The sequence below is a fragment of the Tauraco erythrolophus genome, chromosome 5 (assembly GCF_009769465.1).
Source record: "Tauraco erythrolophus isolate bTauEry1 chromosome 5, bTauEry1.pri, whole genome shotgun sequence".
Lineage (NCBI taxonomy): Eukaryota > Metazoa > Chordata > Aves > Musophagiformes > Musophagidae > Tauraco > Tauraco erythrolophus.
This window is the reverse complement of record NC_141469.1, coordinates 19,588,680-19,603,412: the sequence shown is the minus strand read 5'-3', so window position 1 is coordinate 19,603,412 and position 14,733 is coordinate 19,588,680. Positions and strand designations below refer to the sequence as shown.

At 41.5% G+C, this 14,733-nt stretch overlaps 1 protein-coding gene across 1 annotated transcript in view; it reads left to right on the top strand.

The window, feature by feature from the left end:
• ARHGAP24 (Rho GTPase activating protein 24) overlaps positions 1 to 13,854 on the top strand; it is a 187,811-nt gene extending 173,957 nt beyond the window's left edge. Inside the window, 19 exon segments of the mRNA XM_086612044.1 lie at positions 6,103 to 6,137; positions 6,140 to 6,163; positions 6,166 to 6,186; positions 6,189 to 6,216; positions 7,480 to 7,486; positions 8,122 to 8,195; positions 8,982 to 9,085; positions 9,088 to 9,102; positions 11,059 to 11,136; positions 11,139 to 11,191; positions 11,194 to 11,322; positions 11,324 to 11,389; positions 11,392 to 11,443; positions 11,446 to 11,481; positions 11,484 to 11,579; positions 11,582 to 11,947; positions 11,950 to 12,100; positions 12,102 to 12,125; positions 13,611 to 13,854. Coding sequence (XP_086468170.1) covers positions 6,103 to 6,137; positions 6,140 to 6,163; positions 6,166 to 6,186; positions 6,189 to 6,216; positions 7,480 to 7,486; positions 8,122 to 8,195; positions 8,982 to 9,085; positions 9,088 to 9,102; positions 11,059 to 11,136; positions 11,139 to 11,191; positions 11,194 to 11,322; positions 11,324 to 11,389; positions 11,392 to 11,443; positions 11,446 to 11,481; positions 11,484 to 11,579; positions 11,582 to 11,947; positions 11,950 to 12,100; positions 12,102 to 12,125; positions 13,611 to 13,854 — 1,603 coding nt within the window.
• The last annotated feature ends 879 nt before the right edge of the window (positions 13,855 to 14,733 follow it).

Genomic DNA, 14,733 nt, shown 5'->3' with positions numbered 1-14,733 from the left:
TGAACATTTGTAGTTGCTTTGCATGAATTCCTGTTTCAGAAATAGAGTTGGTATGTCAGCAGTGATTTTTTTTTTAAAAAAAAAAAAAAAGCTGCCATGTAGTTCAATTGCCAGTAACAAATGACTTCTTGCATGGCCACGGTCACCTTAAGAAAGGATGACATTTTGTTACTATGTGGAAGGTCTGAGAGTGTGTTTTTTAAAGCATCCTTAGTGTTGCAAGATTTGTGGTTTTCTCTTCCAGTAAACAAGAGCAGGTAGTTTATTTGTGGTGTTTTGCCATGTTTTATATATACTTGCAATCCCTGGAAAATCTTGGAAAAACTTAACAGCCTTTCCGAACAACCTATCAAATGATAAAATAATTCAGCAGCGTATTCACTGGAGCTGATTGATTTTTTCATGATGGGAACCCATCTGTTTCTTAGGCCTGTGCCCACCTTACCTGAAAGCACTTGTGTCTCTGTTTAAGGATCTATATTCTTCTAAGTAATTTTTAATGTCCTTCCATAGAGTTTGTCTTTTGATTTGCCCATCCTAAATTGCTGTCTCCATCGCTGCTTTTAAAGCATCGCTCTCTAACTAACCTGAATGAATTGGCTGCTGTTATAATTACTGAAGCAGATGTCTAACTTGGAAATAGAGCCTGTCAAGCTTCAGTATTCCTTGCAGTGCTTACTCCCTTAGTCCCTGGAAGGCAGCATAGATTGTAAAAATCATGAGCACAAGGACAAAGGAGCAGAATACATGTTTGGCTTTTTTCTCTGTCTAAACAGAAAAATAATATTTGAGATCAGTGTTAACTTGAAGTAGAGCCAGGCTCTTGCGGTAGCAAGGACAGGAGGACAGACAGCTCAGGGCTTAAAATGGTAAATGCTTTCATATATGTTCCACAAGTTGTAGGCAGGATTTCAGCTGGTACTTAGATTAGGCACGATACTGTTTGTATTGTATACAGGTCAGAAAGGAAGATGATACAGAGAGCAATGCTTTGAAGGTACAAAGGGAACAAAAATCATATAGGGCATTCAACCAGTTATGTTATGCATTTTACCAGACCTTTGAATTTCTGGACCAAAGCCTGACTCCAGAAATCAGTCGAACCAGTCCTGATTCGCCATAAGGTTACTGAAGACAAGCTTTGCCCTCCTAGCCTCTGAGTGCTGGCTTCCCAGCAGTAACAGTGCTCTCATTCTCTCTATACAGTTGTGCACATTTGTAATATTCCCCTGATGTTGCTTACTCAGTGTCTCATCACCAGTTTATCATGGGTCGTAGCATCTCACTTAAGCTGCCTGCAGACCGGTAGCAAAGTGGCGCACTGGGCATCCAGTTAGGAGCTCATCCTCCCATGGCAGGAAAACATCTATACTGATCTGAGAGTTGCTCTCCAGACCTGAATGCAGCTAAGCAGGGACACGGTCAGCAAACACTGTGGTGGCTACAGGGTATGTTGGTGAGGGAGACTCTGTTTCCAGGATTGTGATCTGTACACATCTGAAACGATGTGATCTGAAATGTAATTCTAGTATTCCGGGAGGTACCGATAAGCAAACTGTTTGAGCGTACTGTTCTCCTTCATTTTATTACCAGAAGTCCTAAATTGAATTATAGCCTCACAGCTTGTTGTTCCCTACTTTGTTCTTTATGCAAACTGTTGATGTGTCATCATGATCTAGAGCTATTTTTGGCACAGCATTAATCCTTTTGTAATGTGACCTTGCCCCGTTAATATTTCCTCTCTGAGAGTTCACGAGGAGCGTGTTGGCTTTGCCCTCTGAAGCGCCGACTCCAGGTCTCTGGACACAGAGTCAGCCTGCTCCTCCGAGCGCGAGGGTTATGCGTGGATTGCTGGTGACCTGCTGGGCTGCAGTAGTTCTTGTTTGTGGTACAGAGGGTGAAAAACTCTGGGCAGTGTAATCGGTCTGACAGCCACTTCCACAGTGTCCATGGTATCACAAAGAAAAGTGCTGTCAAAACAGCAGTGCCATGAGCGATGTTCATGACAAAGTTGGGATGAATAGGGCTTTGAATACGTGTATTCTGATGACTAAGGAGAGGCTGCGGTGCGTTCGTGTTTGTAGTGCATTTGCATGGACAGTGGTGGAGTGGGGGATGCTCCTTTGGAAACGTATCAACAGTAAAGCTGTATTAATGTTTCAGTGAGGTGATTAATCTTTCTCAGGCCTTCCAGCGTGACATGCCGAAATAAGACTTTCTCAGCTTGCTGATGTTTTTTGTGTTGCATTCAATTTCTGCTTCTGCTTTGTCATTCCCATTTCAAGCTCATAATTACTCATTGTGCACTGGAGAAAGTCCGCCTCAAGTAATGAGGGTTGTTCCAATTCAGATAACAGAGGATTTTTGCTGGAATTGACATACTCTATTTAATACTCGTTAATGAGTACTTTAATCATGTTCATTATGATGTGTAATCATGGAACACTTGATATTACACTGCCAGATAGCAAAATAAATACCAAGATACGTATAATCATGAAGTTCCTGTAGCTGTAATGGTCCGAGAATATAAGCAAGGCCAGGTTTGAAGGGAGAATTTACTGCCTTGTCTTAAACTGATCAGTTGTACCTAGAAAAGTCCAGGAGGAAAAGAGCCCGGAAAGATCCACGTCTTACAACTACACAATTGCCCTCAAGGCAGATATTTAAAATGCTGTTGGTTGACTTCGATTGTGGATAGAACACTGCAGAACTGAAAGGGAAGTAAATGCTCCCCATCCTCAAGAGCGCTTGAAGTTCAGCACTCCTTTGAACTCCCAGCTTTCCTCTGTGGCTGAAATGCACTTAATGGTGTTTGTGATTGAAACATCTAAAGTACAGATGGATTAAAACTACAGTCTGCCTTTTTAAAGTTTATGCTGTATTTTCAAAACAAAAGGTGAAAAAAATACTACTAGACTGTGAGATCTAAACAGCTCTCAGATTATATGAAACACTCTTTTAGTTACATTATTATAAAAATATTAACGTATTTTTATACCAATATTGACATTGAAAGAAGAAAGTTTCTAGCTTTTTTTCTAGCTGTTGTTAAGTAGAATTTAAAAATCCAATTATTAAAAAGTTTTATAAGCAGTATGCGCGTGTGTGTGCGCGCGCATGCGTATGTATATGTTGCTAAAATCTGTATGATAATTTCTGTACAGATGGATGAAGTCCTAAGCAGTGTTCCAGTACAGTTTAGGAAGAAAAGGGTAACAAAACAAATTTTCGGAAAATCTTATTTTGCAATCCCACCATCTTGTGGCAGTCTGCAGTATTGCCTTAGCATTCGGCCAGCAAAGCAAATAAAATAAAAAAAAATAAATTAATTTAAAAAATTGTGAATGTGTCCCCATCAACTAATTGGGACCTGAGTTTCTAATCGTAGCTCAGAAAGCACCTTCCTGTAGGCTCATATAGAGCATGTACTCCAGGAGGTTAGTTTGAGAACACAAGGCTTCTCATTGTTTCCTTCCTCTTCGGCATCCCGCCTTCCCATTTCTCTCTCAGTTTTTCCTTGGTAAGTCACAGTTTTTAGCACTCAACTAACCCTTTGCAGTGATAGTCTATCAGTGCTTCACATTAAAAGAGAAAGTTTATAAGTTGCATCGGTTTTCAGGGCTTCTCTGAAAGAAGAAGCCTCTTCTTCAGCCTCTTACCTCCATGTGCTGTGCCCTCAAGGAGCAAGTATTCCACTTCACACTGAGGGACTGGTGTAAAATTATTCTTGTGTGCAACACGGAGCATGATCCTGGCAGTACAAAGAAGAGAAGATGATCTTGCTTATTCCCCTCACTGGGAGACCTGTGTGCTAACTTCTATTGTTCTTCAGTATTTCTCTCACTCAACCTGTTTGACTCTTGTATTTGGAATGGACTTGTCTGGTTTTATTGCAAACGCTCTCTGGAAAGACACTGTTCAGTCCTTCAGCAAGGCCTGGGGAGTTTCCTTGTTTAAACAATAAAAATAGTAATAATAAAATCTTCAGAAAGACCATCAATGCCAAGCAATCAGTTAAATTCTCGGCAAATTGATGGCCTGTGGTCTCTTTCGTGCTGCGATGACGTACGCGCTGTCCTAAAGCTGCCAGTTCTCATCTGCTCTGTGGCTGCTGCTCTCCTTCAGAGTCTGACTAGCAAAAGCTTTCCTTCTGTATTTGCTTTTTGCTTTCCTGAGCACCGATAAGTTAGGACACTGAAGATCTCTCTGTAAAATTTGCTTCTTGGCTAAGTGCATGCATGCCGTCGTTGTGCTCTGATAACCAGTACCAATGGCAATAAGATGTGTAAGCACCTACCTGAGAGGTTATTGGGGTCTGGGTTTGAAGTCCCTGGGTTGTGCAGTCTGGCGAAGAGTTTTTGTTAGCCAGGATGTGAAGAAGATCCTCAGTTCCCTTAGTTTGCATCTGGATGCAAAGTTGCAAACAAGTAGTGAGTTGCAATCAAGGATTAGAAATTGAACCTTCCTTAGAAATGCAGATTTGTGTTAGTGCTTTGTTTATAGAGGTTCTCTTTTGGAATTTTGGCTGAGAGCTGTTCATGATTGAAATAGAAATGTTTCTTGGGAATTTATTTTGAGGAGGGTGGTGGTGGTTAATATTAAGTATATACAGTGCTTTATCATTTCTCCTCTTCTGTTTTGACTTAGATTGCTCATACCATACCACATTAATCTACGGTCATTCCCATCATTCTTGTTAAGATTTAACTTAGTAAAATCCATTATTGTTTTAACAGATCATTCCAAAATAATGGATTAACATACCTCGTAGCAAAGCTTAAGTGCATCAAATGCACTGGTTCCCTTTGAGAGATTGAGTTTTAAAAAGTTCCAAGTATGAAATCTTCAGAGAAAAAGAAGATATATGATAATGCCCATTGTAGAAATGTCTGTGCATTTTCTGTTTCTTATAAATGAAATTAGCATAATTCAGTATCTGTTTTTTTTAATTTTCAGAAGACAGGGCGAAAGATATCAGCTTGCAGTACAACTCTTTATGTGAACCAGGGAAACCATGTAGAACATTCCAGTAAGGATTTGAATAAATGCCTGAGCAGCTAAACCCAGAGATGGAATCAGAAGTAACACGAGCGAGATTTCTTCATGCTAACTTGTAGTTTTTATATATTTCTACTTATTTCTTTTCAGAGTACGAAGTTAACCACAATGTAACTTCACACATCACAGAAACATTTAAGCAAGTTTATTGCATATTCTGCGCTTGTGATTTTGATCTTCCTCCCCGTCTTCTTAGTTTTAGTGCACCAGATATACAGCCTAGGCTCCTACTGGCTGTATTCAAAAAAACCTTAATGCAAATGTAATGATGAAAAAGTATAGGTCATACCAGGTCTTTGACTGTCAGCCCTATAATGTTACCCGTTGTGCTAGCATGCAGACGTTTTCTGTGTAATGTCTTGCAATGCCTTAGCTTGCTAGGCACAGGACAGAGCTAAAACTCATTTCCCATGGATTTATGGTTCTGTGTGTAAAGTATATCCAGGTTTTCGGTCTAACGGTACAGTGAAAGGCCCAGTAGTCATTTCATGGGAGCCCATAGAAAAAAGATGTAAGCCAGGGAAAGAACTGTAATTCAGATGGGGAAGTTTCATCTAAATACCTGTGGTGTGTATGGTCTCCTTTAAAACTTGCTCACTTAATACTGATAGGAGAGGAGATGGTGAAAACAGTGGAACTGAGACATACTGGCAATGTTTTGGGAGCTGGGGCGATCTCTGGTCGGAGAATAATCCCTGCTGTGCAAACATGATGCCTGGTTTCTGGCTCAGGTGAAAATGAAAAGCATCAATTAAGATGGGTTTTGCATGCCTGATGTGAGATGCCTGTCAATGAGATCTTCTCCTGTGCTTAAAAAAAGTGCTGTATGTGTAATTTTATAGTAATAAATCAGCAGAGTTGACAGACTCTTGCTTTCGGTATCCTAAGTTCTTTATCGGACAAAAACCCACCAAAAACCAGATTACTAGATGATAAATGTATGTACTGCTGATGAGTAAAATCTGGGGACAATGAACTCAAGTCAAGCCTGTCAATCTACCAGTGTCTCTGATTCACAGTAGTAACTTCTTGTATCAACAGCAATACAGATGTGCACACGGTGGCCATGCTTAAGCTTAAAGGGAACTCCCAGAACCAGTCATACATACGCAAAATACGAAGATTTTCCTGTGCCAAAATGCTCAGCGAGGAGCGGTGAGTTGACAACTTGAGTAAGATGAAATAATAAGGCTCACATGTTATTACAACCTGTTCCGATTTTGAGGAGGAGAGCAGCTGGTGATTCCTGTCCTAATTAAGATACGATCTAATTGAAGCTGGCTTATATAAAATTGTTGCCACCAGGTCATTTGGAAGTCTAAATGAAGGCGCATAGTAAGACCTTAGCTGTATTTATGCCCACGCTGAGTCTCGTTAAACCTCATTGTGGTCAATAGCTCCATCTGCACAGAAGAGACATATTTTTGTGGATTATCATTCTGAACTGTAAAAGGAATGGTCTTAGTAGTGCGTTCAACTTGCCATTAAATCTGGGTCATTTTCTTCTAAGTGTCAGGATGCCAACTTTTACTGACTTTTGATTGAAGGCCAACAGACTCTATTCATTGCCTATTGTTGAATCAGAGGGCCTCAAAAAGATGGAAGCAGGCCACCTTACAGCCTCTTTTAAAACAGCATAACACAGATAAGCAAATAAGGATGGTTATTTCTGGTTAGTTCCCTTTTTGACATTGCAAATCCTGCTAGAACTGGAACTCCTCCTACCTAATCTTCTAATTAATTAAGATGAGTAGGAACCCCTCTTTTCTAACTGAGAGACTCCTTTCTGAGCCTTCAGTTGATGACTACCAACAGCAGAGGTGGCAGTTGTTCCCATCTGATGGAATGGGGGGAAGAAAGATCTGTGGCAAACTGTCTTCTATAGTCATAATCTTGACCGCTGAAATCAGACTGGTTTCTTCTTCACTGTCCTTTACAGCTTGCTACAAGGTGCGAGTTTTTGCCAGCTGCTTGCAAAAGGTGGGAGTGGGCTGTTCAGCTGGTTTAATTTGAGCCGCTGTTTGCACAAGTTATGGCAGGGGACCTTCAGAGCTAAAGTTGCAGCTTTTTGCTTGTGCATGTTGTGTATGTCTCTAACCATTGATAACTCCATTGTAAAGCAACCTGGAAGCTCCGCAGTTAGTGATCATGCAGTTTATACTTAAATTTGTAGTCATTTTATAGTGGCTTAGTCCAGAGTGTATTTACGTAGTTTGTCTGCAACTGTGCCAGGAAGCACTTTGTTAAATTCAGTTTGAAAGCAAGATTCGAATTTTGGTGCTGGAGTTGGTGTTGGCAGTTTGTTAAAAATCAGTACTATAGGTAATGAGCCACCTCAGTCCTCTTTATAGGAGCTTAGCAGTCCAGCTGTAGTTGATCTTTCTCTATGCAGAAGTTAGAAGTGCAGTAACTGTTGAGGGAGACAGCTGTGCGTCGTGTTTCCTTTCTGAGCCCACACCAGCGAACTGTGCACTATCATGGACCACCCATCTTGATTTGCATTTGTTCTCCTAACGTATCGTAATCATAACTGCATGATGCTGGCAAAGTACCAAAACCCCATAATAAGAAACAGTCTGAAGGCACTTGTTGGTAAGGAGCGTAGCCAGGGTCTCTTTCCGAGGGCACAGAAATTAGTGTGTGATGTTTGCTTGTCCCATTCCCAGAGTGAGCACAAACTGAAATGTGTGATTGGTCTGATTCTAGTATGGACCAGAACTGGGTAAAATACTCAAATAGTTTCTCATATGAACATGCCAACTAGTTCAAATCAGAACTGTTCTTGTCAGCCTCAGCCTTGTTTATCAGCAGGCGGAGGAATGGAGCTGTTGGTCAAAAAAAGAGTGAAAGAGAAGGGAGAGACAGGATGAAACCAAGTTATTTATGTTTTTACTTGTTGATTTTTATCCAGAGCTAATCCTTGTTAGCCAAATATAGCTTTCCCCGTCCAAAATGGGTTCTACAAGCTTTCTGGTGGTAACCTGGATATAGCGTTTAACGCTGCATTTTCAGCGATGTGTTTATTGTCTTGTAATTGGAATTACTGACATTTTTTTAAAGGGCCTGAAAGAACTGGTGAATCAAGTGAAGAGCCTGCCAGCTGTCAATTATAATCTGCTGAAATATATCTGTAGGTAAGTGCTCTTGCAAGAATATCACAGTGGTATTTATAACTGTGAGCTGACAGACAAACTGTCTGTGATGTGTGCCTGAAGGAAAAGCATTACTCACAGTCGGAGGATTAGTGAACTTAAGTGAATGCACTAAAAATACAGGTTTACTGCATGACTAATTACTAATTTGCTCTATCAAGCTGCTTAGTTATGACTTTCATAATCAGGCCGTGCTCAGCAGAAACACAAGGTAGAAGTGAATATATTCTGTCCTCTTTATAGGACCCTGGTTTTCTCATTTCTAATGGCAGCTATTGGCCTTGGCTGTGCACTCCTGAAGCATGGTATCCTTGAAAACTGTGTATGTCTTAGAGCATATAGAATAGTTTAATGCATCTAAGATCTTAAAAAACATGTTACACAGTTGCTATTTGTGAACTTATAGAAAGTTCCCAGCATAAAAAAAAAATGTTTTTAAAAGAATATAAACTTTTTTTCTTAAATTGACAGTTTGCATTTTGAGGATATTTATGAGCTGAGTAGTGATTAATTATGTTGGAGAAAGTCACCATTTTCAACAGAATTATCTTGTAGACTGTCCAGATTGACATTTACCTTTTGTTATCAATGTATCATTCTGAAGAAAATCTGAAGAAGTTGAGGAGAATAGCCTTGAGTTTTCAAAATGTTCCATGCAGATTTGGAATGGAATACTTGAACTATGTTAAGAAACGATCACATGCTTTGACTTTTTTTTTTTTTTAATTTCATTTTACATGTTCCTTAAAGCCTCTTTCTTCCCCACAGATTCCTTGACGAAGTCCAGTCTTACTCAGGTGTAAACAAAATGAGTGTGCAAAATCTGGCTACCGTTTTTGGCCCCAACATCCTTCGCCCCAAAGTGGAAGATCCTCGACTATCATGGAGGGTGAGCTTACTGTACATAACTTGTAATAGGAAGAAGGAATGTCTTTAGATTTATTAACAGTACATGCCAGTCCATGCAGGCCGTGCAGTAAGTTCCATATATCTGTTTTATAGACACAGAATTCTTCAACCTGAATGAACTTCAGGGTTAAATCTTGTGAGTTCCTGTAAAAGTGACTGAAATGTGCAGCATTGTGAACAGACTTTGCATGAGATTGTGCTGCCCTGGCAACTTCACTAGAAATGTACTTTTTCTCTCAGCACTTACTGCAAATATGGCATTCCACATGTGGTTAGAGTGCAGTTAATATTTTACTGCAGTTCTTAAGGATGAGAAAAAGCTACTACGGGTTCATACTGCAGTGACCCATGGAGTATCCCCCACAAGGCAGTGGTATCTTGCACAACAGTTATAAATTGTCAGCTGCATTCTGTTGTTTATAGCTGTAGTATTTTACTGTGATTAAGACAAAAATATGGCCATGACAATCTCCTCCTATAATTTCTTCTGAGGCCTAAACTTTGTGACTTTAATTCTCCATAAAAGACATGACACCTTTTCTCCCTCCAAACGCTTTTGTCTTAATATGTAGGATTTACTTCGCTTTCTCAGAAATTAGGGCTGTAAACAGACCTGGCACTGAAAATTTTACCAAAACTCAAAAAAGCAGTGTTCATAGTTTTAAGAGTGTGTAGATTTATTCTTTTTCTGTGAGTTTGATGCTTTTCTCTTCCCCGGATACAACAATTTCCCAAATACTTTGTTCATTTACTTTTATTTCTGAAGTCTTATGTTTCCTCGTTCCTTTTAAATCTAAACACAACTACTATGTTGTGAGCAGAAATTCAGCACAGAACAGTCCATGTTCTCGGAAGAAATACAGATAAAGGTGCCATGGGAGTAACTAAGTGAATTTTCCTGCTACGTAGTTCTGCCGCGTGATTTTGCCTTAGCAAAAACAGGAACACAAAAAAGGTGTTGTTGAGTACCCACACTGAATTGACTCTTAGTAGTGTGTTTTAAAAGAGTGGGGTACAAAGATCCAAATGTTGCAAAGGAGCTGATGTGAAACGATATTGCACAGTGGGAAATCATTGATTAGAAGAGCACGCATGCCTCTGAAAGCTCTCTAGAAGCTTAAAAATGGGGTGGTGGTTATAACTACCTTGACCTTGTTCCTGAAATATTCTTAATAATCCTTAATGAGGGTCTGCTTAACGAAATAGATTTACACATCTTTATTACCCCAAGTCCAGTTATAAATGCTAGTGAGTAAATTACAGTGCAGTCAAGTGGTGTGCACATGAAGGGGTTGTTCTTTAAGAGGAAAGGTAGCCATTTATTACAGCAACTAGCAAGCCGTGGCCCTGCATTAATTGCATACTGTGCTATAACGTGGCATAGTTTCCTGTAGTCTCACCGCAGAATGGTTAAAGGCATTCACATTAAATTAATTGTCGTATTACTGCCCTGTTTTGCTCCAAAAGACTAAAACATCTGTGTTCCAGCAATGCAAATCCCTTGCCTGCCCATTTGCTGTTAAACTACTAAATACAAGTGCTGTGCCAGAATAACACTTCTGTTTTAAAAAACATTGCCACATTGAGCTGAAACACATCACTTACAATGATGTTATCCTTTGCTACTCATTATCTTCTCCTGTGGTCTTCCTGGGATGCAGTTACTGTTGTGGTAATAGCTTCTTTGAAAAAGTTTCTGTCCTGGGGGTCTGTGAGGGCTGCGGGCTGGGTCTGATGGAAGGAGGAGGTGGTGCTGATCTGTCCTGGTAGCCAGGGGCACTTCAGGCATTTTACGCATTCAGGGTGTTACATAGGTGGATGCATTACGTCAATATTTGTGTAAGCTGAATGTTTACTAAGTATTTGTGGATAAAGCATGTTTATGCCCTAAACAAAACAGATCACTAATGACCACGTGCTCGGTATCTCCTTTCAGGTACAGTAGTAGTCCAGCAGCTAATGTCAGTGATGATTAGCAAACCTGACGAGTTGTTTCCCAAGGATGCAGACCCTCAGATGGACCTGAGGTATGCAACAACAACAATGAAACGCCAAAGAAAGCGGACTGCGGGGCAGCTGCAGAACAAAAGAGAACAACAACACCAAGGAGACAGCAGTGAGGCGCTGCTCTTGGGACAAGCCGGAGTCTCCCCAAAGGGGAAGCATGGAGAACGAGTCTCCGACTGCTCTGCCAGGCAGCAAAGACAAGTAGCCCCAGGAACAGCATCCAGAAACTAGATGTCACCAGAAGCCCACCACTCATGGTGAAAAAAAAAATCCTGCTTTTAATAAGGGCAGCGGCATCGTCACCAATGGCTCGTTCAGAGCTCCGTGGAGGGCCCTGAGAAGAGCCAGACCTTACCAACTGTGCCCTGCAAACCAGGAGAACGTCGTCCCTGAAGGGACCAGTGACTAAGATGGGCACACAGAGCGTGCAGAACGGAGGTGTGCGGATGGGTGTTCCAGTACCGACGGGCACAGCGGTGCTCTCAGCAGCCGGGGCGCAGGCTGGGTGCCCAACGGCTACGTCACGCTGATGGACAACAGGCAGAAGGAGTCGGTGAATGAGGCAGGCCAGCACAACAGGCTCTCCACCTACGACAACGTCCACCAGCAGTTCTCTACGGTAAACTCTGACGACAAACAGAGTGTGGACAGTGCCACCTGGTCGACGTCCTCTTGTGAAATATCCCTCCCTGAGCACTCCAACTCCTGTCGTTCATCCACCACCACCTGCCCTGAGCAGGACTTTTATGCGGGTAACTTTGAAGACTCTGTGCTGGATGGACCACCCCATGAAGACCTCTCTAACCCAGGTGATTATGAGATAGAAGTGACAGAAGGAGCATGGGGGGCCACAGCAGCCGAGCCACCAGCAGCAGCGATAACAGCGAAACGTTTGTGGCCAACAGCACTAATAATCACAGTGCTTTACACAGCCTGGTGGCTAGCTTGAAGCAAGAGATGGCCAAGCAAAACTGAGTATGAGACAAGGATAAAAAGGTAAGATGGGTTGGCTCTACCATCTAGCTGCCTTTTGCAGAGTAAATCCAAGAAGTTTTCCCTCTTGTTACTTACTTTCTAGTCATCTGCACTAGCTGCAGTCACTGGGCGCTCGCCACCAAGTTTCCCATCTTTAGTGTTGACATACTCTGACATTGCTTTTGTGGTATCATGATCCAAAGGGGTTCAGAGCAATTTCTTGCCATGCTTGTGACATGCTATCCTATTGACATCAAAACCAAAGCCAGAACCTTGAGAGTTTCTGTAGAATCTAATTAACAAAATCAGTAGGCTCTCACAAAGTTTTCATTAGTTGATGCCTGTTCACCTTTCAGTGAACACAGTGCCATGGCTTATTCCACCTGTAGTTTTTGGGGACTGGGAGGCGTCTGGAATGCCTTTCCAGAGTCCTTGTTTCCTCTTGAGACAGTGCTGCATCTGGGATTTACCTCTGCTCACGGTCCTGTCTCCACACGGCTGCTTTGCCGGAGCCTTTCCTTCACAGCTCAGATCTGTTAAAGGCGGCAAGGGAGAGCCGTGTCTTTCTCTACGGATAGTGCAGACTCTTCTCGCACACAACAAGGTTGCTAGGGTGGATGGCCATAACGATCAAGGAATAACCTCCAAGTCTGGGCCTAGCATTAACTGAGCACTGCAGAGCTGAATGCGCTCTCTTTGTCATAAAGGTTCTTCAGTAAAGCTGCTCAGGACTTGTCTTCTGTTCTCATCTCTGTTGCACAGCACCCCTTGGCATTGGTACCTCTGGCACTGCAAGTCATAGCTGGATCTCAACATGGGAGAGCTACGGGCAACAGCAGCTGCTAGCGGAAGTGCAGCGTACAGAATATTGCAGTCTTTCGCCCACGTCATTATTGTCAGCATAGTGTGCAGTGTAGTAGATCATTTCTTATAATGTTTAATATGATGATGATTTTGTGTTTAGTACCACTAGGATTTCTAATGTTTTCTGTTGCAAAGCTAAATCTGAAACAGAGTCAGATTTTTTTAGACAAAAACCCGTGCTGATTGGAGTTTTTTTGAAATTGTCAATTTGCATATTTGCAAATAGATACAGCAGATAAATCAGCTGCAGAAAGGAGATGAGCAGTGAAACAAAAGCATTCAGGGCGTCATTCTGACCTCGTAAGTGATACTAGTGCAACTACAGCAGGAGCTGGGTGTCAACACTTCCAGAAGTAAAACGAATACTTAGCCTATTCCTGGAGAATTAGATGGAGCTGTTTACTACTGTGCACCTTGCCAGTGGCTGTTATTAGGATTTTTCTAAATGAGCTACCAAAAAGATTGCCCTGTGAGAATGGTTTATTGATGAAGCCATGGTTTGTAGATCCACCTCTCAAAAATTCAATCTGAGCTTTGTAAATGAAAAGACAACAGGTATGAATTTGTCGGTGGTACTTATTTCTGCTTGAGTGAGTGAGGAGTGCTGCTCAGGAGCTGTCTGCTTTTGTTTTGTTTTTGCAGCTTGGAGCAGAGAAATCTCACCCTGGAGACGGAAATGATGGCCCTGCATGAAGAACTGGATCAAGAGCGGAAGAAGTTCACAATGGTAGAAATCAAAATGCGTAATGCAGAACGGGCCAAGGAGGATGCAGAGAAGAGGAATGATATGTTGCAGAAGGAAATGGAGCAGTTTTTCTCCACTTTCGGAGAACTGACAGTGGAGTCTCGCAGACCAGAAAGAGGCAATACAATCTGGATCCAGTGAGCGTTGGAAGCATAGACTGTGGGACTTTGGGGAAGGGCTTGGGGGTATTATACTGTATCAGGTGGCTGGTCACCTGTCTGAGGCTAGTACTCAATGTAATGTTATAAACCCTTGAAGGAAGAAATCATACAGACATTAACCACTCATATCTACAGTGTGTACTTAACAAGTTATACTCTCTGAATGCTTCATGAGACTACTGTCAAGTGTTACAACTGGATACGTGTATATAAATTTTAAAAAATTCACCTTAGAGAGCAAAATATGTATCTCAAGAAATATTTAATGCAAGTCTTGTATTTAAACTGGTAAATTGAAATGTTGTTGCAATCAAGCTTTATATCAAGGCTTTTCTCCCTTGCACTTAACATAATAAGCTATTTTTGGCATTGTGTTACCATCAGCTTATTTGTATATCAAATGTTTTTCGTTTTTATTTTTTTTTTGTTACCCCTCTTGCTGGGGAGTGAAGATAAACAGATATGTTAGGTATGTGTGCCAGTGGTTAACTCTGATTTGCGTCGCTTCTAAAAAGAAAGCAGGATAAGAAACAGCAGCATTTCATGGGCAAAATAAAGTGGTACTAATTTGACAGGATTGATGGCCAGGGTAGAAAGTACCAGGGCACCCGTATTGTAAAAACCAAATGAAGACATCAAGTCAGCAAAATTGGGAACAATGGAAAAAAGGGTAAGTGGATGCTTGTTTGGGAGCAAGTGTGGGTGGCAGAGTAAGAAACTGGAGAGCAGAACTTATGGGGAAGTTAATCACATGACCAGAGGTTTTTGGGGTACCCTAAAGAAGCCCTGTGCCTGATCACTGCAGCTCAGAACAGGAATATGAACTAGTTGTTCTGACCATATTTGCATCTGACTTACA